Source organism: Panulirus ornatus, chromosome 9 (assembly GCF_036320965.1).
Source record: "Panulirus ornatus isolate Po-2019 chromosome 9, ASM3632096v1, whole genome shotgun sequence".
In the NCBI taxonomy this organism is placed as follows: domain Eukaryota; kingdom Metazoa; phylum Arthropoda; class Malacostraca; order Decapoda; family Palinuridae; genus Panulirus; species Panulirus ornatus.
The window spans coordinates 32,396,394-32,421,682 of record NC_092232.1 but is presented as its reverse complement, the minus strand read 5'-3'; the positions used below and the strand labels follow the sequence as shown (position 1 = coordinate 32,421,682).

At 41.6% G+C, this 25,289-nt stretch overlaps 1 protein-coding gene across 1 annotated transcript in view; it reads right to left on the bottom strand.

The window, feature by feature from the left end:
• TTLL12 (Tubulin tyrosine ligase-like 12) overlaps nucleotides 1-25,289 on the bottom strand; it is a 262,539-nt gene that overhangs the window by 93,057 nt on the left and 144,193 nt on the right. Inside the window, exon 10 of the mRNA XM_071664989.1 lies at nucleotides 13,345-13,458. Coding sequence (XP_071521090.1) covers nucleotides 13,345-13,458 — 114 coding nt within the window. The remainder of the gene's footprint in view (nucleotides 1-13,344; nucleotides 13,459-25,289) is intronic.

Sequence of the window (25,289 nt, the reverse complement as noted above, 5' to 3'; positions counted from 1 at the left end):
CACTCTCAGCAAACACATCACCATCCACAAACAGGCTTGCCCCTAGCCACCATATATCACCACCACACTCCATCTCTGCTCTCCTTTTCCCTAGATTTGTTTTCATCTCTCTGGTTTAAAAAGAGATATACATAAGTATATGTATGTAAGTAGAAGAGATGGCCAGAGAGCGTTATTGGATTACGTGTTAATTGATAGGCGCACGAAAGAGAGACTTTTGGATGTTAATGTGCTGAGAGGTGCAACTGGAGGGATGTCTGATCATTATCTTGTGGAGGCGAAGGTGAAGATTTGTAGAGGTTTTCAGAAAGAAGAGAGAATGCTGGGGGTGAAGAGAGTGGTGAGAGTAAGTGAGCTTGGGAAGGAGACTTGTGTGAGGAAGTACCAGGAAAGACTGAGTACAGAATGGTAAAAGGTGAGAACAAAGGACGTACGGGGAGTGGGGGAGGAATGGGATGTATTTAGGGAAGCAGTGATGGCTTGTGCAAAAGATGTTTGTGGCATGAAAAGCGTGGGAAATGGGCAGCTTAGAAAGGGTAGTGAAAGGTGGGATGAAAGCAAGATTATTAGTGAAAGAGAAGAGAGAGGCATTTGGACGATTTTTGCAGGGAAATAGTGCAAATGACTGGGAGATATATAAAAGAAAGAGGCAGGAGGTCAAGAGAAAGGTGCAAGAGGTGAAAAAGAGAGCAAATGAGAGTTGGGGTGAGAGAGTATCATTAAATTTTAGGGAGAATAAAAAGATGTTTTGGAAGGAGGTAAATAAAGTGCGTAAGACAAGGGAACAAATGGGAACATCAGTGAAGGGGGCTAATGGGGAGGTTATAACAAGTAGTGGTGATGTGAGGAGATGGAGTGAGTATTTTGAAGGTTTGTTGAATGTGTTTGATGATAGAGTGGCAGATATAGGGTGTTGTCCTTACATGCCTCCCTCGGATTCGCCATTCCATGCATTCTTCCACCAATTCTCTCCGTCCAGTATTCTTCAACCCTATTTGCCCATGTCACAGGTGGTCTTCCTCTCACACTAATCCCTTTAAATGTACTATCATACACTATCCTTGTAAACTTCTAGTTTTACATTCTTTCCACATGCCAAAACCACTTCAAATTATTACATTTCACCCATTCTATCACTTTACACTTCATTCCCTTTGCATTTCCTGCCATACCACATCTCTCATACACCCCTTCATTTTTTTCTTCGTTCCACCTAGTCACACCACATGCTCTTCTCAAATGGCTCATTTCCATTGCATGGATTCTTGACCTCTGCGACTCATTCCATGTCCATGTTTCAGCTGCATAGGTCAGGGGTGAGAGGTCTATGCAGTCCTTTAATCTACCCTGTACTGCTCTCTCCCTTATCTCTCCTTCCATTTCACCACAATTAACCAAGAAAGCTACTAGATACTTAAATTCTCCCACTTCTTCCAGTCTTTCCCTCCCATATTCAAAGCACAATTCAGTACATTTTATACTTCACACTATATGGTTTTACAAAATCTATGCTTTCACCCCACTTCCTATCAAACAACATTACTACTTTCACTTACATTTACCTTCAATTACCTATGATCACACATATCATAAAACACTTAAAACCTTCTGCAACTCTTCTTCACTCTCAGCAAACACATCACCATCCACAAACAGGCTTGCCCCTAGCCACCATATATCATCACCACACTCCATCTCTGCTCTCCTTTTCCCTAGATTTCCTTTCTTCTCTCTGGTTTAAAAAGAGAGATATACATAAGTATACGTATGTAAGTAGGAGAGATGGCCAGAGAGCGTTATTGGATTACATGTTAATTGACAGGCGTGCGAAAGAGAGACTTTTGGATGTTAATGTGCTGAGAGGTGCAACTGGAGGGATGTCTGATCATTATCTTGCGGAGGCGAAGGTGAAGATTTGTAGAGGTTTTCAGAAAAGAAGAGAGAATGTTGGGGTGACGAGACTGGCGAGAGTAAGTGAGCTTGGGAAGGAGACTTGTGTGAGGAAGTACCAGGAGAGACTGAGTACAGAATGGAAAAAGGTGAGAACAAAGGACATAAGGGGAGTAGGGGAGGAATGGGATGTATTTAGGGAAGCAGTGATGGCTTGCGAAAAAGATGCTTGTGGCATGAGAAGCGTGGGAGGTGGGCAGATCAAAAAGGGTAGTGAGTGGTGGGATGAAGAAGTAAGATTAATAGTGAAAGAGAAGAGAAGCATTTGGACAATTTTTGCATGGAAATAATGCAAATGACTATGAGATGTATAAAAGAAAGAAGCAGAAGGTCAAGAGAAAGGTGCAAGAAGTGAAAAACAGGGCAAATGAGAGTTGGGGTGAGATAGTATCATTAAATTTTAGGGAGCATAAAAAGATGTTTTGGGAGGAGGTAAATAAAGTGGGTAAGACAAGGGAACAAATGGGAACATCAGTAAAGGGGGCTAATGGGGAGGTTATAACAAGTAGTGGTGATGTGAGAAGGAGATGGAGTGAGTATTTTGAAGGTTTGTTGAATGTGTTTGATGATGAGAGTGGCAGATATAGGGTGTTTTGTTCGAAGTGGTTTGCAAAATGAGAGAGTTAGGGAGAATGATTAGGTAAATAGAAAAGTAGTAATATTGGAAGGTATTGCAGTGGAATTTATAAAAAAAAAAAAAAAAGGGGTGACTGTATTGTTGACTGGTTGGTAAAGTTATTCAATGTATGTATGACTCATGGTGAGGCGGCTGAGGATTGGTGGAATGCTTGCATAGTTCCACTGTACAAAGGAAAATGGGATAAAAGTGAGTGCTCAAATTACAGAGGTATAAGTTTGTTGAGTATTCCTGGGAAATTATATGGGAGGGTATTGATTGAGAGGGTGAAGGCATGTACAGAGCATCAGATTGGGGAAGAGCAGTGTGGTTTCAGAAGTGGTAGAGGATGTGTGGATCAGGTGTTTGCTTTAAAGAAAGTACGTGAGAAATACTTATAAAAGCAAATGGATTTGTATGTAGCACTTACGGATCTGGAGAAGGCATATGATAGAGTTGATAGAGATCCTCTGTGGAAGGTATTAAGAATATATGGTGCGGGAGGCAAGTTGTTAGCAGCAGTGAAAAGTTTTCATCGAGGATGTAAGGCATGTGTACGTGGAGGGAGAGGAAAGTGATTGGTTCTCAGTGAATGTTGGCTTGTGGAAGGGGTGTGTGATGTCTCCATGGTTGTTTAATTTCTTTATGGATGGGGTTGTTAGGGAGGTGAATGCAAGAGTTTTGGAAAGAGAGGCATGTATGTAGTCTGTTGTAGATGAGAGAGCTTGGGAAGTGAGTCAGTTGTTGTTCGCTGATGATACATTGCTGGTAGCTGATTCCGGTGAGAAACTGCAGAAATTGGTGACTGAGTTTGGAAAAGCGTGAGAAAGAAAAGAGCTGAGAGTAAATGTGAATAAGAGCAAGGTTATTAGGTACAGTAGGGTTGAGGGACAAGTCAATTGGGAGGTACATTCGAATGGAGAAGACCTGGAGAAAGTGAAGTGTTTTAGATATTTGGGAGTGGATCTGGCAGCGGATGGAACCATGGAAGTGGGAGTGAATCATAGAGTGGGGGAGGGGGCAAACTTTCTTGGAGTGTTGAAAAATGTGTGGAAGTCGAGAATATTATCATGGAAAGCATAAATGGGTATGTTTGAAGGAATAGTGGTTCCAACAATGTTATATGGTTGCGAGGCGTGGGCTGCAGATAGAGCTGTGTGGAGAAGGATGGATGTTTTGGAAATGAGATGTTTGAGGACAATATGTGGTGTGAGGTGGTTTGATTGAGTAAGAAATGAAAGGGTAAAAGAGATGTGTGGTATTAAAAGAGTGTGGTTGAGAGAGCAGAAGAGGGTGTTTTGAAATGGTTTGGTCACATGCAGAGAATGCATGAGGAAAGATTGACAAAGAGGATATATGTGACAGAGGTGGAGGAAACGAGAAGTGGGAGACCAAATAGGAGGTGGAAAGATGGAGTAAAAAAGATTTTGAGTGATCAGGGTTTGAACATGCAGGAGGGTGAAAGGTGTGCAAGGAATAGAGTGAATTAGAACAATGTGGTATACAGGGGTTGACGTGCTGTCAGTGGATTGAATCAGGGCATGTGAAGCGTCTGAGGTAAACCATGGAAAGTTGTGTGGGGCCTGGATGTGGAAAGGGAGCTGTGGTTTCGGGCATTATTGCATGACAGCTAGAGACTGAGTGTGAACGAATGAGGCCTTTGTTGTCTTTTCCTAGCGCTACCTCACACACATGAGGGGGGAGGGGGATGGTATTCCATGTGTGGCGAGGTGGCGATGGGAATGAATAAAGGCAGACAGTGTGAACTGTGTGCATGGGTATATTGGTATGTGTCTGTGTGTGTATATATATGTGTACATTGAGATGTATAGGTATGTATATTTGCGTGTGTGGACATGTATGTATATACATGTGTATGGGGGTGAGTTGGGCCATTTCTTTCGTCTGTTTCCTTGCGCTACCTCGCAAATGCGGGAGACAGCGACAAAGCAAAATAAATAAAATAATAAATATATATACACACACATATATATATATCCCCGGGGATAGGGGATAAAGAATACTTCCCACGCATTCCTCACGTGTCGTAGAAGGCGACTAAAGGGGACGGGAGCGAGGGGCTAGAAACCCTCTCCTCCTTGTATTTTAACTTTCTAAAAGGGGAAACAGAAGAAGGAGTCACTTGGGGAGTGCTCATCCTCCTTGAAGGCTCAGATTGGGGTGTCTAAATGTGTGTGGATGTAACCAAGATGAGAAAAAAGGAGAGATAGGGAGTATGTTTGAAGAAAGGAACCTCGATGTTTTGGCTCTGAGTGAAACGAAGCTAAAGTGTAAAGGAGAAGAGTGGTTTGGGAATGCGTTGGGAGTAAAGTCAGGGGTTAGTGAGAGGACAAGAGCAAGGGAAGGAGTAGCACTACTCCTGAAACAGGAGTGGTGGGAGTATGTGATAGGGTGTAAGAAAGTAAACTCTAGATTAATATGGGTAAAACTGAAAGTTGATGGAGAGAGATGGTGATTATTGGTGCATATGCACCTGGGCATGAGAAGAAAGATCATGAGAGGCAAATGTTTTGGGAGCAGCTGAATGAATGTGTTAGTGGTTTTGATGTACGAGACCGGGTTAAAGCAATGGGTGATTTGAATGCAAAGGTGAGTAATGTGGCAGTTGAAGGAATAATTGGTATACATGGGGTGTTCAGTGTTGTATATGGAAATGCTGGAAGAGTTTGAAGATTTGTGTGCTGAAAAAGGACTGGTGACTGAGAATACCTGGTTTAAAAAGAGAGATATACATAAGTATACGTATGTAAGTAGGATAGATGGCCAGAGAGTGTTATTAGACTACGTGTTACTCGATAGGCGCGTGAAAGAGAGACTTTTGGATGTTAATGTGCTGAGAGGTGCAGCTGGAGGATGTCTGATCATTATCTTGTGGAGGCGAAGGTGAAGATTTGTAGAGGTTTTCAGAAAAGAAGAGAGAATGTTGGGGTGAAGAGAGTGGTGAGAGTAAGTGAGCTTGGGAAGGAGACTTGTGTGAGGAAGTACCAGGAGAGACTGAGTACAGAATGGAAAAAGGTGAGAAGAAAGGACGTAAGGGGAGTGGGGGAGGAATGGGATGTATTTAGGGAAGCAGTGATGGCTTGCGCAAAAGATGCTTGTGGCATGAGAAGCGTCGGAGGTGGGCAGATTAGAAAGGGTAGTGAGTGGTGGGATGAAGAAGTAAGATTATCAGTGAAAGAGAAGAGAGAGGCATTTGGATGATTTTTGCAGGGAAATAATGCAAATGAGCGGGAGATGTATAAAAGAAAGAGGCAGGAGGTCAAGAGAAAGGTGCAAGAGGTGAAAAAGAGGGCAAATGAGAGTTGGGGTGAGAGAGTATCATTAAATTTTAGGGAGAATAAAAAGATATTTTGGAAGGAGGTAAATAAAGTGCGTGAGACAAAGAAAGAAATGGGAACTTCAGTGAAGGGGGCTAATGGGGAGGTGATAACAAGTAGTGGTGATGTGAGAAGATGGAGTGAGTATTTTGAAGGTTTGCTGAAAGTGTTAGATGATAGAGTGGCAGATATAGGGTGTTTTGGTCAAGGAGGTGTGCAAAGTGAGAGGGTTAGGGAAAATGATTTGGTAAATAGGGAAGAGGTAGTAAAAGCTTTGCGGAAGATGAAAGCCGGCGAGGCAGTGGGTTTGGATGGTATTGCAGTGGAATTTATTAAAAAAGGGGGTGACTGTATTGTTGACTGGTTGGTGAGGTTATCTAATGTATGTATGATTCATGGTGAGGTGCCTGAGGACTGGCGGAATGCTTGAGTAGTGCCATTGTACAAAGGCAAAGGGGACAAAGGTGAGTGCTCAAATTACAGAGGTATAAGTTTGTTGAGTATTCCTGGGAAATTATAAGGGAGGGTATTGATTGAGAGAGTGAAGGCATGTACATGTACATGTACATGTTTCCCCTTTTATAAAATGAAATACGAGGAGGGGAGGGTTTCCAGCCACCTGCTCCCTTCCCCTTTATTCGCCTTCAATGACACATGGAATATGTGGCAAGAATTCTTTCTCCCCTATTCCCCTATAATTGTTTCATATAATAGCACAACCTTCCATTTCTATGCTAAATTACATATCAGATGCATCCACTCTTATCACACTTTCTCCTCCATACTTCAGCACTGCAGCCATAATCAATCCACTCTAAGTGCCTTTCCTACTTTCTGCCTCTTTTTTGCCCTTCTTGCTTCCAATTTTGCTATAGGCCCCTGCACTTGTATCCCTTTTCCTTCCATCCTCCATACCCATGCATGTAACAACTGCTGCCTCCCCTTCTCCCACATTCATCAGTTCTTCAAAATACTCTTTCCATCTTCCTTTCACTTCCCCCATTTGATTCAGTAACTCCCCATCCTTACTTCTCACATTAACATTTCCATTCTTATATCCACCTCTTTCCTTTTCCACCTTCTTCCAGTATAGTTTCTTACTGTCCCAAAACTTTTTAATTAACTTTCCTTTCAATTAACTTTCATTGCCCTTTATATTCCTATATCTCACAACCTTGTATCCAAATACTAACTCTACAACCTTTAATAGCATTTCTCTAAATGTTTAAAACACCTCATTCACACATGACTGCATCCCTACATTCACTGCACTTCCATCTAAGCTTTCAGTTACCTTCCTTTCATACTCCTCCCAGCATTTTTTCTGATTCATCTCCTCGCTTACCAACACTTTTACCTCTCCATTCTTCCTCAAACTTTGCCTCCGCTTCTCCCTGATCATCATCCCCACAAGAACTGTGAACTGGTCAGTCTCCAGAGAATCCTCTCACAACTCTAGCATCTAGCACAGCTTTTCACAATCTTTCATCCACTGCCATACAGTCAATCAAAGCCTTTTGCTCTTCTCTTCCTTCAATCCTCATCCATGTATATCTGTGGATCATCCTGTGCCAAAAAAATGTGTTTGCAAGGAATAAACCCCCTCTCAGCACAAATATCTACAAGATACCTTCCATTCTCATTCACTCAAGACACTCCCCATTTACCAACTATCTCACTGATTTCATCACAGTCATATCACTCAATACAACCACATTTCTCTCACTCCAAAGCCATTTACACTTATTCAAACTTCTTCAGAAAAGATTCATACAGTCTTCATATCCAAAGATGCATATACACATACCTATGATCTTACAATCCTGATCCTACCTTTCAACAACACTATTCTTGATGCATTCCCTCCATGCTCCGTACCTTCCTCCCACACTCTTGGTGATAGCAGAAATGCACATCCTTCTTTCCCTCTTCCCTGATAATTTCCATCCATACCACACCTTCTTCCATGTCCTCCCATAACTTGCATTCATCCTTTCTATTTTCACTCCACACACCCTCCCCAAGGATATGAGTTTCCCCAATCCCCAGCACATCCAAGTTACAACTTTTAAACTTCTCCACAAGTTCCCTCTTACTCTCACCAATCATCCCATTTACATTCAGCACCACTGCCCTCAACTGCTCATCTCTTTTAATCCTCGGCATAACTGGTAGACTCAAGTGCCGCTTCTTAACCTTTTGACAGGTCATTGGTAGAGCGCAACTCCAGTGCAGTAATTCAAGAGGCAGTGAGGCTCCAAAACTGCCCTAAAACTTAATAAGTCACTGCACACCTAAGATATTTGTCTAAATCTAAAAGGATTGCCCTGCTGGAGTTGGGTAACACCTCCCTCCTTTAATTCCACCCCTAAGGGGTGTATCAACAAGGTCACCACGAGAAGGCAGGGTGAGACTTGGACACTCTTGTAAAACTAGAGTATCCTCCTGAGGTACTGAAACTTTAGAACTTTCCCCAATTTTGAGCTTTTTCACTTTTCACAACAGCAGTACCTCCTAACCTCACTGGTTATGATACTGCCACTGTACATTTCCTTTTTTCAGGAAATCTCTACAAATCTTCACCTTTGTTTTCACTAAGTAATAATCAGACTTTTCACCAGTCGCCCCTCTCAGCACAATCACATCTCAAAATCTCCCTTAGGCACACCTACTGATTAGTATGCAGTCCAATAATGCCCTCTCATCATATTTCCTATTCACCCACATATATCTATGTATGTTCCTATTTTACAACCAGGCATTCCCAGTCATATTTTAGCATAAAACTCCACAAGCTGTTCACCATTTCCATTCATCTTACTCAAAACCCCATGCCCCCCATTTATACCCTTAACGGCAACATTACCCACTTTCACATTTAAATCACCCATCAATAAGGTTTGGCCTCTTACATTAAAACTGCTAACACACTCATCCAGCTGCTCCTAAAACACTTGCCTCTCTTCTTTCTTCTTGTGACCTTGTGACCAGGTGCATTACATTAATAATTACCCATCCCTCATAATCCTCTTTCATTTTTATCTAAACTAGTCTGGAGCTCACTCCCTTAGACTCTCACATTCCCACAACTACATCCTGAGCTCTCACCCTCTCTGACTCTACCCCTAAAAATTCCCAAACCATTTTTCCCCCTAACCCTTAAGCATTTTTACACTCACGGATACAACATCCAGGTTCCTTTCCTCAAACATACTACCTACCTCTCCTCTCCTCTCATCTCGGTTACATCCACACACTGTTGGCACCTTCTCCTGCTCCATCTTTAAGACAATGAAAGACAAGAAGGGGAGGGGTCCAGACCTCCACTCCCATCACTCTTAGTTGCCTTCCTTGACATGCAGGGAATACATGGGTAGAATTGTTTCTCCCCTATCCCCCGAGCTCCAGGGAAGTAAACATGCATGTATTAGATGTAAGAGAGAATAAAAACATGAAATTTTTCTTTCATACTTGATTGCTATTTGCCACATTATTGAGGTAGCATCAGAAACAGACACAGAAAGGCGGAATTCGTTCACATCCATTTCTTTTTTTTCTTGGCTCCAGTCATGAACAAAATCCATGTCAAGGCTGGCCTTTATCAAAATACAGAGAGAATTATAAAATGGCAAAAGAAAAGACAAAGAAAAGAATCCATGAATTTTGGAGGATGTGAAAAACCTGACTTTTGAAATGTGCCTGGCCATATCTATTGGAAAAGACATGAGAAGATAGAGAGTTCAAAAGCTTTGACATGTAAGGAAAGAAGCAGTCTAGTTAGTAGTGTGGGCACACAGGCAACCAGTTCTCGGGAGTAAAAACCAATGTAATACCTACAGAAGAGGGAGAGTGAATCAATATTAGAGCATACGGCAAGAGGGTATAGTTTGGAAGTTAGCCAGGGACAGTTTATGCTGGACCACTTTTGATTCTGTCAAATATGGATGCACAGCTAAAACCACCCCATATGTGAGAACAGTACTCCATACAAGGATAAATCAATCCCTTGTATAAACAGAGCAACTTCAGAAGAAAAGAAGTTTTGGCATCTGAACAGGCCACCCAGCTTCTTAGAGGAAAACTTAGCTATTCCTGTAATGTTGAGTTTCCAATGAAGAGTGGATATTACAGTAATACCAAGTATGTTCAAGTCATGAGGTGGAATTATAGAACTGCCAAAGGAGAGATGAGAGGTGTAAGGAGTTTCCAATAGAGAGGTGGGTAGAAATTTGGTCTTAGAGGCATTAAACTTAACAAGATTTCATGTACCCCACTGAAACATTTTGTCCAAGTTTACTGAGGAAGATATGTCAAGATGATAATCAGAAGAACTGAAGGATGTGGATGACACAGTGATGAGTCATCTGCATATGAGTGCACTGGATTATTTGTGGAGGAGAGGAAATCATTGAAAAAAAGGATAAAAGTGTAAGGGACATGACAGAACCTTGAGGGACACTGCTGCTGATGAAGAAAAGGGGGAGAGGCTGATCCATCAACAACCACAGAGATAGATCAGCTAGAGAGGAAGCTAGATATAATGGAGCAAATGAGAGAGGGAAGCCAAAAGAGGGGTGCTTAGAGATGAGACCCCAATGCCATACCTTATCACAAACCTTAGATACGTGAAGGGGAAGTACACATGACTCCCCAAAATCTTTCAGGGATGATGACCAGACATAAATAAGATTGGAAAGAATATAACCAGTGGATCTTGCCTTATGGAAGCCATACTGGTGATCAGAGAGAAGACTGTGATTTTCAAGGTGTTTAAGGATATTGGAGTTGAGGGATTCAAAGAATTTGGAAATGGTAGATGTCAAAACAATGGGATAATAGTTAGAGGGGTTAGAACGGTCACCTTTCTTAAGGATGGGATGTATCAATGCATGCTTCCAAAGAGAAGGAAAAGTTTTGGTTTTTAAGCAGAAATGGAACTGATGAGTAAGCACAGGCGCAACTTCAGAGGCACACTCTTTCATTACACAAGGATGGACGCCACCAGGAGCATAAGCCTTACTTGTATCCAGAGAGAGAGAGAAGCACTTTTCAGACAGTCTGAAAAGAGATTACATTAAGGGCATAGGATTAATAAGATGAGAATCAGGTGGTGAAGGAATGTTAGAGTCATGCAATTGGAGTCAGAGGAGAAAAAGGATCCAAAGAGAGTTACTTTGTCTATGAAACACATCTATAGCACTGTCAAAATGGAAAACTGAAGGAAGGGTAGAGCAAGAGAAGTTGTTAGAGATGCCCTCAGCTAAAAACCAGAAAGACCTATCAGTGGATGACAAGGAGAGGTCATTGCACTTCCTTTGAGAAAAGGAATGCTTTGCTTCATGGACAACCTTCTTGCAGTGATTATGGGCAGTGATAAAAGCAGAATGGGAGCCAGAGGAAGGAGACTTTTTCCAAGCCCAATATGCCTGATCCCTTGCCTGACTGGCCTCAAAACAGTGACAGTTGAACCATGGATTGGAGGAAGGGAGGATAAATGCATCTATTCCCACAAGAATAACCTCTGCTATTCATTTGGTGGAGACAAGCATCCCCACATAAAAGACAGTAATTCACCTAAGAAGTTACTTAAGTTATTCTAGTCAGCTTTGCTGAGGTGCCAGTATTCATGCTTAGAAAGGGCAGCTGAAGGGGAAGGTGCCATTAGAATAGATACATTTATGAACGCATGATCCAGTTACCCCTCGTTCCCTTCACTTCTGATACATATATCCTCTTTATCTTTGTCAACCTTATCTCATTCATTCTCTCTATATATCCAAACCATTTCAGCACACCCTCTTCTACTCTTTCAACCACACTCTTTGAATTACACACATCTCTCTTACCCTTTCACTTCTTACTCGATCAAACTGCCTCACACCACATACTGTCCTCAAACATTTCCAAAACATTCACACTCCTCCACACATCCTTATCTATAGCCCATGCCTTGCATCCATATAATATCATTGGGACTACCATACCTTCACATATCCATTTTTGCCCCCCAAAATTACATTCTTTCCACACATTCCTCAGCACTCCCAAAACCTTCACCACCTCATCCATCCTGTGACTCATCTTTGCTTCCATGGTTCCATATGCTGTCATGCCCTCTCCAAGGTACCTAAAACTCTTCACTTCCCCTTTGTTTTCTCCATTCTAGCTAACATCCCAACAAACCAGTCCTTCAACCCTGATAAACCTAATAACCTTGCTTTCATTCACATTTACTCTCAACTTCCTCCTGTCACATACTCTTACAAACTCAGTCACCAATAGCAGCATTTTCTCACTCAAATCTCCCATAAATGTAACTACTAATAAACATACAGTATGCATGGCTAGAGAACTCAGTTGGTAACATGAAGGAAATGTAAGTAAATGATGCCAACTAAATTTCCATTTGCTACGGTGAATGAAATTCTGCAAGAAGCAAACAGTTTATAAAAGAAAATAGAAGAACAAAGCAGTATTACAAACTCTTACACACTCTCAAGAAAATACTACACAATACACAATAATACACACACAAGAAGAAAATAATACAAAAGAAACAAATAAAGGTAAAGGATCCATAACACACCAGTAATCTACAAGCAGGACAGGACCTAAGGATTAGCCAAGCGCTGACCAGTCATGAGTGAGTGTGTCAGAGGTGTCAACCTGGTAGTGATTGCTCAATGGCTGAGGGCATCCCATTGCATTGGTTTGTCAAGCAAAATGATTCAGCTGTTGATGAGTGGACCTAAAAGCGTAAACAGAAGAGAGTTTCTACACCAATATGTGGGGCTTGGAGTAACCTAAACCCCAAAATCCCTAAGATTATATTGTTCAATTGCTGGACACTGGAGGAGAAAAATTTTGTGGGCCAGCATTCAATGGTATTTGAAATGAATATATCCATGGAACAAACATGAAATTAAGCTGGAATTGGCAAAAGAATGATGAATGACCTAATTTACATGGCAGACATGGGTAATTCTGGAAAATAAAAGCCACTGTTCCATTTACTGAAACTTACACATATTTGGTCATGAAGCAGGACTGAATGCAATATCCCTCATGTGACTTATTCCTTAACACCTTATACTATTTTTCTTTATGGTAGAAATCCTAAAAATATATCAATTCATAAACAAAAGTTAGTACTGAAACTATGGTAAACCCTCCTGAAAAAGGCTCAAATATACATCAAATAGATGCACTAAATTTAAGTGATTATGGTGTATCCACACGTAAATGAAGATCATTAATTGGTTATCAACATAATATCATATCAATTTTACTTGTGGTACACAAAAGTATACTAAAGATTGACATGAACTTGATGATAACTTCTAAATCCACTTTCTGGAAATTATATATTCATAGCCTACTTAACATCTACTTTCTGGTGGTTATACATTCATAGCCTACTTAACAGCAGTATTATCATACCTTTAAAGGCTCCACACTCAGTAACATTACAATGTATCGGATGTCAAACTTGACATTTGCATCAATGTCCTCTCGATGAAACAAAACTGGGTTGGATACATACTTCTGGGCAATCTGTAAAATTTAAGAGAACATGCAGATGAGGCTCTCAAGAAACTAATAAAACCATCAACATACAATTAAAAAAATTTGATCTTGGAAACCTGTCTTTACAAGAGAAGCAAAACCCTTTTACCAAATTATGGTCTCTCCATACTTCAGCTTTAAAACCCTTCATAACTGTATTACTATGTTACATTATTTATCAAACTTTGTCGCTGTCTCCTGTGTTAGCGAGGTAGCGTAAGGAAACAGACAAAAGAAGAGCCCAACCCACCTACATACACATGTATATACATACACACCCACATATGCACATATACATACCTATACATTTCAATGTGTACATACATATACATACACAGACATATACATATATACACATGTACATTTTCATGTGTATTCGGGAGAAAGAATACTTCCCACGTATTCTCTGTGTGTTGTAGAAGGTGACTAAAAGAGAAGGGAGCGGGGGGCTGGAAATCCTCCCCTCGTTTTTTAATTTTCCAAAAGAAGGAACAGAGAAGGAGGCCAATTGAGGATATTCCCTCAAAGGCTCAGTCCTCTGTTCTTAATGCTACCTCGCTAATGCGGGAAATGGCGAATAGTATGAAAAAAAAAAGAAAAACATATTCATCCATTCCCATCGCCACCCAGCCACACATGGTTCCATCCACTGCCAAATCCACTCCCAGATATCTAAAACTCTTCACTTCCTCCAATTTTTCTCCATTCAAACTTACCTCCCAATTGACTTGTCCCTCAACCCTAGTGAACCTAATAATGTTGCTTTTATTCACATTCACTCTCAGCTTTCTTCTTCCACACACTTTACCAAACTCTCAGCTTTCTTCTTTCACACAACTTACCAAACTCAGTCACCAGCTTCTGCAGTTTCTCCCCCAAATCAGCCACAGGCGCTGTATCATCAGCAAACAACAACTGACTCACTTCCCAAGCCCTCTCATTCACAACAGATTGCATACATGCCCCTCTTTCCAAATCTCTTGCATTCACCTCCCTAACCACCCCATCCATAAACAAATTAAACAACCATGGAGACATCATGCACCCCTGCCACAAACCAACATTCACTGGGAAACAGTCACTCTCCTCTCTTCCTACTCATACACATGCCTTCCATCCTCGATAAAAACTTCTCAATGCTTCTAGCAACTTGCTCCCACACCATATACTCTCAATACCTTCCAAAGAGCATCTCTATCAAATGCCTTCTCCAGATATATAAATGCTACATACAAATCCATCTGTTTTTTTAAATATTTCTTAGGAGGCAAGTTCTTAGAAGCAGTGAAAAGTTTTTATCAAGGATGTAAGGCATGTGTACGAGTAGGAAGAGAAGAAAGTGACTGGTTCTCCGTGAATGTCAGTTTGTGGCAGGGGTGCGTGATGTTTGCATGGTTGTTTAATTTGTTTATGGATGGAGTTGTCAGGGAGGTAAATGCAAGAGTTTTGGAAAGAGGGGCAAGTATGCAGTCTGTTGTGGATGAGAGGGCTTGGGAAGTGAGTAAGTTGTTGTCTGCTGATGATACAGCGCTGGTGGCTGATTCGGGTGAGAAACTGCATAAGCTGGTGGCTGAGTTTGGTAATGTGTGCGAAAGAAGAAAGCTGAGAGTAAATGTGAATAAGAGCAAGGTTATTAGGTACAGTAGAGTTGAGAGACAAGTCAATTGGGAGGTAAGTTTGAATGGAGAAAAACTGAAGGAAGTGAAGTGTTTTAGATATCTGGGAGTGGATTTGGCAGCGGATGGAACCATGGAAGCGTAGGTGAGTCACAGGGTGAGGGAGGGGACAAAAGTTCTGGGAGCGTTGAAAAATGTGTGGAAGGCGAGAACATTATCTCGGAAAGCAAAAATGGGTATGTTTGAAGGAACAGTGGTTCCAACAATGTTATATATTTGCGAGGCATGGGCAATAGATAGAGTAATGCGGACGAGGGAGGATGTGCTGGAAATGAGATGTTTGAGGACAAAATGTGGTGTGAGGTGGTTTGATGGAGTAATAATGAAAGGGTAAGAGAGAAGTGTGGTAATAAAAAGAGTGTTGTTGAGAGAGCAGAAGAGGGTGTTTTGAAATGGTTTGGTCACATCGAGAGAATAAGTAAGGAAAGATTGACAAAGAGGATATGTGTCAGAGGTGGAGGGAACGAGGAGAAGTGGGAGACCAAATTGGAGGTGGAAAGATGGAGTGAAAAAGATTTTGAGCGATCGGGGTCTGAACATGCAGGAGGGTGAAAGGCGTGCAAGGAATAGAGTGTATTGGAATGATGTGGTATACCAAGGTTGATGTGCTGTCAATGGATTGAACCAAGGCATGTGAAGCGTCTGGGGTAAAACATGAACTTCTGTGGGGCCTGGATGTGGAAAGGGAGCTGTGGTTTCGGTGCATTGTACAAGACAGCTAGAGACTGAGTGTGGACGAATGTGGCCTTAGTTATCTTTTCCTGGCGCTACCTCACGTGAATGCGGGGGGAGGGGGTTGTCATTTCATGTGCGGCGGGGTGGCGATGGGAATGAGTGAAGGCAGCAAGTATGAATTATGTACATGTGAATGTATGTACATGTCTGTGTATGTACATACCTATACATTGAAATGTGCATGTGTGGAGGTGTATGTATATACATGTGTATATGGGTGGGTTGGGCCATTCTTTTGTCTGTTTCCTTGCGCTACCTTGCTAACGCAGGAGACAGTGACAAAGTATAATAATACTAATAAATTCTTCAAAGCAAACACTTGATCCATACATCCTCTACCACTTCTGAAACCACACTGCCTTCCCCTATCTGATGCTCTGTACATGCCTTCACCCTCTCAGTCAATACCCTCCCATATAATTTCCCAGGAATACTCAACAAACTTATACCTCTGTAATCTGAAGACTCACCTTTATCTCCTTTGCCTTTGTACAATGGCACTATGCATGCATTCTGCCAATCCTCAGGCACTTCACCATGAGCCATACATATACTGAATATCCTCACCAACCAGTCAACAACCCGGTCACCCCTTTTTTTAATAAATCCACTGCAATACCATCCAAACTGTAACTACATAATTCTGGGAAATGCATGATACAATCTAAGGCCCCTATCTAGCTATATATCATCATTATCTTTTCTAATTCCAAGGGTAAATAAGATGCATACAAACTTTCAAACCACTCATATACATCTTCATCCCTTGCTCTTTGTGTTTACAGTCAAACAACAACTTCCACACTCATAAAAATACATGTTATTTTTGTAATTTGCACTCTAAATTGATTCAATAAGTGAAACCAACATTCTATTTACACTACCTCTATGTTCAAAATAATTCCACAACAGCTGATCCTAGTTATACATCTGGCATCCTAATGCCAGATGTCCTAATGAGTTCTCTCAAGGCAACTACCTACCCATCAGCATTCTACCTTTTCTCCTAGTACAGTGACCTTACTCATTTATTTCCTACCCAAGGATCATGTAGTACTCAGAAAGCCAGCCAAGTCTAATGATCAGAAAAAAAGGTCATAAAGTGCAGTGTTGTGTGTCTAAGTGCAGAGAATGCAGGGTAATTGAACAATAAGTGCTCAACATCTTCATTGTCATAGTTGTATCGTGGATATGAAGGGTCTTGGGATATGTGAAAATGGTATTTGTAATGTTACAGGGAAAGGTGACATCCACAGTGTAATCGGCAAAGTGTGATTCATGTCTGTCTGGGATTGATGCTCTTGATATGTGTATGACTAGTGAAGTGGAGCATAAAAGTGAGCCAGAAAGAAAGTGTTTCTTTACTGCTTGACCGGTTGTGTATTTGTTTATGTGTTTTGTCAGTGTTAAATTTGCTGGGGGTGGGGGGATCTGTGAGAAGTTGCTGAAGAGTGACACTGAAGTAAGCTTTATATTTCTACTTGAGGGTGATAGTTATGGAGTGGTTTGGGGGTGAGGGGTCTGGTGCTGTAGCATAGAACTGAGTGCCAAGCATGCTGAGGTGGGTTGCATAGGGAGGATCTTTGTTTCATTGTCTATAGGTCGAGTTTTTGTGGCTGTTAAGTAGCTAGTGATTGTTCTGAGTGCACATTTTGTTTGGTTTGTAGTTTGTTATATTTGCTGTTGAGAGACTAACAGCCTATGCATATGAAATGTACTTTAGAGTGGAGTGGACGCCTTGCTTGCGGGAGATGTTAAAGGATTCCTTTTCTTGTCCAAATCTCATGCCACTTAGTGTTCCAAATACATTTTGTTTGTGGGATGCTTTACTGCTAATGTTATTGGGGTACAAAGTGAATGTCATATGCATGTTGTGTGTGATGCCTAGATTAGCTGAGGTTTTGTTCATTGATAGTGATTGTTCAAGCAAGTTGACTAGAGAATGCAAGCTGGATTTGCATCTGTCTTAGGTTGAAAAAAATATTGAAGACTTCTTAGGAGATGCAGACATTCTGTTTTGAGTGTTTGTTATATATCATACTGCATAAGGAAAGATATGTAATATCCAATGATTTTAATGAGCAACCACGAGTTGGAAACAATGGGCAGATTAGCATCTATTTAAATTCTACTTTATTTTCATGCACTTTACAATTGTTAGTTTAACAAGAATAATTTTACACTTGAAGTTTATGTCATTCTACAGGCATTAAAAATTTCATACTATTATTATTATTATGCCTGATTGCCGTTTCCCGCGTCAGCAAGGCAGTGCCTGGAAACAGACAGAGAGCCATGCACTCTCTTAAACACATATATATGCACATAACATACATATCAATACATATCAATACCCTCCCACATAATTTGAGAGGGTGAGTGCCTGTGCAGAGCATCAAATTGGGGAAGAGCAGAGTGGTTTCAGAAGTGGTAGAGGATGTGTGGATCAGGTGTTTGCTTTGAAGAATGCATATGAGAAATACTTAGAAAAGCAAATGGATTTGTATGTAGCATTTATGGGTCTGGAGAAGGCATATGATAGAGTTGATAGAGATGCTCTGTGGAAGGTATTAAGAATATACGGTGTGAGAGGCAAGTTGTTAGAAGCAGTGAAAAGTTTTTATCGAGGATGTAAGGCATGTGTACGTGTAGGAAGAGAGGAAAGTGACTGGTTCTCAGTGAATGTTGGTTTGCGGCAGGGGTGCGTGATGTTTCCATGGTTGTTTAATTTGTTTATGGATGGGGTTGTTAGGAAGGTGAATGCAAGAGTTTTGGAAAGAGGGGCAAGTATGCAGTCTGTTGTGGATGAGAGAGCTTGGGAAGCGAGTCGGTTGTTGTTCGTTGATGATACACCGCTGGTGGCTGATTCAGGTGAGAAACTGCAGAAGTTGGTGACTGAGTTTGGTAAAGTGTGTGAAAGAAGAAAGCTGAGAGTAAATGTCCCTCAACAGTAGGGTTGAGGGACAAGTTAATTGGGAGGTAAGTTTGAATGGAGAAAAACTGGAGAAAGTGAAGTGTTTTAGATATCTGGGAGTGGATTTGGCAGCAGATAGAACCATGGAAGCGGAGGTGAATCATAGGGTGAAGGAGGGGTCGAAAGTTCTGGGAGCATTGAAGAATGCGTGGAAGTCGAGGACGTTATCTTGGAAAGCAAAAATGGGTATGTTTGAAGGAATAGTGGTTCTAACAATGTTATATGGTTGTGAGGCATGGGCTATAGATAGAGTTGTGAAGAGGAGGGTGGATGTGCTGGAAATGAGATGTTTGAGGACAATATGTGGTGTGAGGTGGTTTGATCGAGTAAGTAATGAAAGGGTAAGAGAGATGTGTGGTAATAGAAAGAGTGTGGTTCAGAGAGCAGAAGAGGGTGTTTTGAAATGGTTTGGTCACATGGAGAGAATGAATGAGGAAAGATTGACAAAGAGGATACATGTGTCAGAGGAGGAGTGAACGAGAAGTGGGAGACCAAATTGGAGGTGGAAAGATGGTTTCGGTGCATTATACATGACAGCTAAAGACTTAGTGTGAACGAATGTGGCCTTTGCTGTCTTTTTCTAGTGCTACCTCGTGCACATGCGGGGGGAGGGGGTTGTTATTTCAGGGTGGCAAGGGGAATAAATAAAGGCAGACAGTATGAATTATATACATGTGTATATATGTATATGTCTGTGTGTGTATGTATATGTATACGGTGAATGTATAGGTATGTATATGTGCGTGTGTGGACGTGTATGTATTTACATGTGTATGTGGGTGGGTTGGGCCATTCTTTCGTCTGTTTCCTTGCGCTACCTCACTAACGCGGGAGACAGCAACAAAGTATAATAAATATATAAATAAATAACATACATATATACCTTTATCATCATCTTTATTATTATCATCATTATTATCATGTTTTAGAAGGAGGTAAATAAAGTGCGTAAGACAAGGGAACAAATGAGAGCATCAGTGAAGGGGGCTAATGGGGAGGTGATAACAAGTAGTGGTGATGTGAGGACATGGAGTGAGCATTTTGAAGGTTTGTTGAATGTGTTTGATGATGAGAGTGGCAGATATAGGGTGTTTTGGCCGAGGTGGTGTGCAAAGTGAGAGGATCAGGGAAAATGATTTGTAAAACAGAGAAGAGGTAGCAAAAGCTTTACAGAAGCTGAAAGCCGGCAAGGCAGCAGTTTGGATGGTATTGCAGTAGAATTTATTAAAAAAGGGGGTGACTGTAATGCTGACTGGTTGGTAAGGTCATTTAATGTATGTATGACTCATGGTGAGGTGCCTGAGGATTGGTGGAATGCTTGCATAGTGCCATTGTACAAAGGCAAAGGGGATAAAAGTGAGTGCTCAAATTACAAAGGTATAAGTTTGTTGAGTATTCCTGGGAAATTATATGGGAGGGTATTGATTGAGAGGGTGAAGGCATGTACAGAGCATCATATTGGGGAAGAGCAGTGTGGTTTCAGAAGTGGTAGAGGATGTGTGGATCAGGTGTTTGCTTTGAAAAATGTATGTGAGAAATACTTAGAAAAGCAAATGGATTTGTGTGTAGCATTTATGGATCTGGAGAAGGCATATGATAGAGTTAATAGAGATGCTCTGTGGAAGGTATCAAGAACATATGGTGTGGGAGGCGAGATGTTAGAAGTAGTGAAAAGTTTTTATCGAGGATGTAAGGCATGTGTATGTGTAGGAAGAGAGGAAAGTGACTGGTTCTCAGTGAATGTTGGTTTGTGGCAGGGATGTGTGATGTCTCCATGGTTGTTTAATTTCTTTATGGATGGGGTTGTTAGGGAGGTGAATGCAAGAGTTCTGGAAAGAGGGGCAAGTATGCAGTCTGTTGTGAATGAGAGAGCTTGGGAAGTGAGTCAGTTGTTGTTTGCTAATGATACAGTGCTGGTGGCTGATTCAGGTGAGAAATTGCAGAAGCTGGTGACTGAGTTTGGTAAAGTGTGTGAAAGAAGAAAGCTGAGAGAAAATGTGAATAAGAGCAAGGTTATTAGTTACAGTAGGGTTGAGGGACCAGTTAATTGGGAGGTAAGTTTGAATGGAGAAAAACTGGAGGAAGTGAAGTGTTTTAGATATGAGAGTGGATTTGGCAGCAGATAGAACCATGGAAGCGGAGGTGAATCATAGGGTGAAGGAGGGGTCGAAAGTTCTGGGAGCATTGAAGAATGCGTGGAAGTCGAGGACGTTATCTTGGAAAGCAAAAATGGGTATGTTTGAAGGAATAGTGGTTCTAACAATGTTATATGGTTGTGAGGCATGGGCTATAGATAGAGTTGTGAGAGGAGGGTGGATGTGCTGGAAATGAGATGTTTGAGGACAATATGTGGTGTGAGGTGGTTTGATCGAGTAAGTAATGAAAGGGTAAGAGAGATGTGTGGTAATAGAAAGAGTGTGGTTCAGAGAGCAGAAGAGGGTGTTTTGAAATGGTTTGGTCACATGGAGAGAATGAATGAGGAAAGATTGACAAAGAGGATACATGTGTCAGAGGAGGAGTGAACGAGAAGTGGGAGACCAAATTGGAGGTGGAAAGATGGTTTCGGTGCATTATACATGACAGCTAAAGACTTAGTGTGAACGAATGTGGCCTTTGCTGTCTTTTTCTAGTGCTACCTCGTGCACATGCGGGGGGAGGGGGTTGTTATTTCAGGGTGGCAAGGGGAATAAATAAAGGCAGACAGTATGAATTATATACATGTGTATATATGTATATGTCTGTGTGTGTATGTATATGTATACGGTGAATGTATAGGTATGTATATGTGCGTGTGTGGACGTGTATGTATTTACATGTGTATGTGGGTGGGTTGGGCCATTCTTTCGTCTGTTTCCTTGCGCTACCTCACTAACGCGGGAGACAGCAACAAAGTATAATAAATATATAAATAAATAACATACATATATACCTTTATCATCATCTTTATTATTATCATCATTATTATCATGTTTTAGAAGGAGGTAAATAAAGTGCGTAAGACAAGGGAACAAATGAGAGCATCAGTGAAGGGGGCTAATGGGGAGGTGATAACAAGTAGTGGTGATGTGAGGACATGGAGTGAGCATTTTGAAGGTTTGTTGAATGTGTTTGATGATGAGAGTGGCAGATATAGGGTGTTTTGGCCGAGGTGGTGTGCAAAGTGAGAGGATCAGGGAAAATGATTTGTAAAACAGAGAAGAGGTAGCAAAAGCTTTACGGAAGCTGAAAGCCGGCAAGGCAGCAGTTTGGATGGTATTGCAGTAGAATTTATTAAAAAAGGGGGTGACTGTAATGCTGACTGGTTGATAAGGTCATTTAATGTATGTATGACTCATGGTGAGGTGCCTGAGGATTGGTGGAATGCTTGCATAGTGCCATTGTACAAAGGCAAAGGGGATAAAAGTGAGTGCTCAAATTACAAAGGTATAAGTTTGTTGAGTATTCCTGGGAAATTATATGGGAGGGTATTGATTGAGAGGGTGAAGGCATGTACAGAGCATCATATTGGGGAAGAGCAGTGTGGTTTCAGAAGTGGTAGAGGATGTGTGGATCAGGTGTTTGCTTTGAAAAATGTATGTGAGAAGTACTTAGAAAAGCAAATGGATTTGTATGTAGCATTTATGGATCTGGAGAAGGCATATGATAGAGTTAATAGAGATGCTCTGTGGAAGGTATCAAGAACATATGGTGTGGGAGGTGAGATGTTAGAAGTAGTGAAAAGTTTTTATCGAGGATGTAAGGTATGTGTATGTGTAGGAAGAGAGGAAAGTGACTGGTTCTCAGTGAATGTTGGTTTGTGGCAGGGATGTGTGATGTCTCCATGGTTGTTTAATTTCTTTATGGATGGGGTTGTTAGGGAGGTGAATGCAAGAGTTCTGGAAAGAGGGGCAAGTATGCAGTCTGTTGTGAATGAGAGAGCTTGGGAAGTGAGTCAGTTGTTGTTTGCTAATGATACAGTGCTGGTGGCTGATTCAGGTGAGAAATTGCAGAAGCTGGTAACTGAGTTTGGTAAAGTGTGTGAAAGAAGAAAGCTGAGAGTAAATGTGAATAAGAGCAAGGTTATTAGTTACAGTAGGGTTGAGGGACCAGTTAATTGGGAGGTAAGTTTGAATGGAGAAAAACTGGAGGAAGTGAAGTGTTTTAGATATGAGAGTGGCTTTGGCAGCGGATGGAACCATGGAAGCGGAAGTGAATCATAGGGTAGGGGAAGGGGCGAAAGTTCTGGGAGCGTTGAAGAATGTGTGGAAGTCGAGAATGTTATCTTGGAAGGCAAAAATGGGTATGTTTGAAGGAATAGTGGTTCCAACAATGTTATATGTTTGTGAGGCATAGGCTATAGATAGAGTTGTGTGGAGGAGGGTAGATGTGCTGGAAATGAGATGTTTGAGGACAATATATGGTGTGAGGTGGTTTGATCGAGTAAGTAATGAAAGGGCAAGAGAGATGTGTGGAAATAAAAAGAGTGTGGTTGAGAGAGCAGAAGAGGGTGTTCTGAAATGGTTTGGTCACACGGAGAGAATGAGTGAGGAAAGATTGACCAAGAGGATACATGTTTCAGAGGTGGAGGGGACGAGAAGTGAAAGACCAAAGTGGAGGTGGAAAGAAAGAGTGAAAAAGATTTTGAGTGATCGGGGCCTGAACATGCAGGAAAGTGAAAGGTGTGCAAGGAATAGAGTGAATTGGAACGATGTGGTATACCGGGGTCGACGTGCTGTCAATGGAATGAGCAGGGCATGAGAAGCGTCCAGGTAAACCACGGAAAGTTTTGTGGGGCCTTGATGTGGAAAGGGAGCTATGGTTTTGGTGCATTATACATGACAGCTAGAGCCTGATGTGAACGAATGTGGCCTTTGTTGTCTTTTCCTAGTGCTACCTCGCGCACATGCAGGGGGAGGGGGCTGTTATTTCATGTGTGGTGGCGTGGCGACGAGAATGAATAAGGGCAGACAGTATGAATTATGTACATGTGTATGTGTATGTATGTATATATGTATACGCTGAGATGTATAGGTATGTATATGTGCATGTGTGGACGTGTATGTATATACATGTGTATGTGGGTGGGTTGGGCCATTCTTTCGTCTGTTTCCTTGAGCTACCTCCTTAACGCGGGAGACAGTGACAAAGTATAACAAAAAAATATTCTTTCTTTCTTTCAAGCCATTCGCCATTTCCCGCGTTAGCGAGGTAGCGCCAAGAACAGAGGACTGGGCCTTTTTTGGAACATACTCACCTGGCCCCCTCTGTTCCTTCCCTTGGAAAATTAAAAAAAAAAAAAACGAGAGGGGAGGATTTCCAGCCCCCCGCTCCCTCCCCTTTTAGTCGCCTTCTGCGACACGCAGGGAATACGTGGGAAGTATTCTTAATCCCCTATCCCCAGGGATAAACAAAAAAAATATAAAATCATTATTATTATTATACTTATTCACTGTCTCCTACATTTGCAAGGTAGCACAAGGAAACAGAAAAAAGAATGGCCCAACCTACCTGCATACACATATATATACACAAATGCCCACACCATACATATATACATACCTATACATTTCAACATATACATGCATAGACATACACAGACATACACATATATAGATTCACTTGCTGCCCCCATCCATTCCCATCGTCATTCCGCCACACATGAAATGGCACCCCACTCCCCCCGGGCGCATGCTAGGTAGTGCCAGGAAAAGACAGCAAAGGCCACATTCATTCGTACTCAGTCTCTCGCTGTCATGTGTAATGCACCAAAACCACAGCTCCCTTTCAACATCCACACCCCACAAAACTTTCCATGGTTTACCCCAGACACTTCACCTGCCCTGGTTCAATCTAATGATAGCACGTCGACCCTGGTATACCACATTGTTCCAATTCACTCTGTTCTTTGCACGCATTTCATCCTCCTGCATGTTCAGGCCCTGGTCGCTCAAAATATTTTTCACTCCATCCTTCCACCTCCAATTTGGCTTCCCACTTCTCCTCGTTCCCTCCACCTCCGACACATATATCCTCTTTGTCAATCTTTCCTCACTCATTCTCTCCATGTGCCCAAACCATTTCAAAACACCCTCTTCTGCTCTCTCAACCACACTCTTTTTATTACCACACATCTCTCTAACCCTTTCACTACTTACTTGATCAAACCACCTCACACCACATATTGTCCTCAAACATCTCATTTCCAACACATCCACCCTCCTCCACACAACCCTATCTATGGCCCACACATCACAACCATATAACATTGTTGGAACCACCATTCCTTCAAACATACCCATTTTTGCTCTCCGAGATAATGTTCCTGCCTTCCACACATTCTTCAACGCTCCCAGTACCTTCGCCCCCTCCCTCACCCTGTGACACACTTAAGCTTCCATGGTTCCATCCACTGCTAAATCCACTCCCAGACATCTAAAGCACTTCACTTCTTCCAG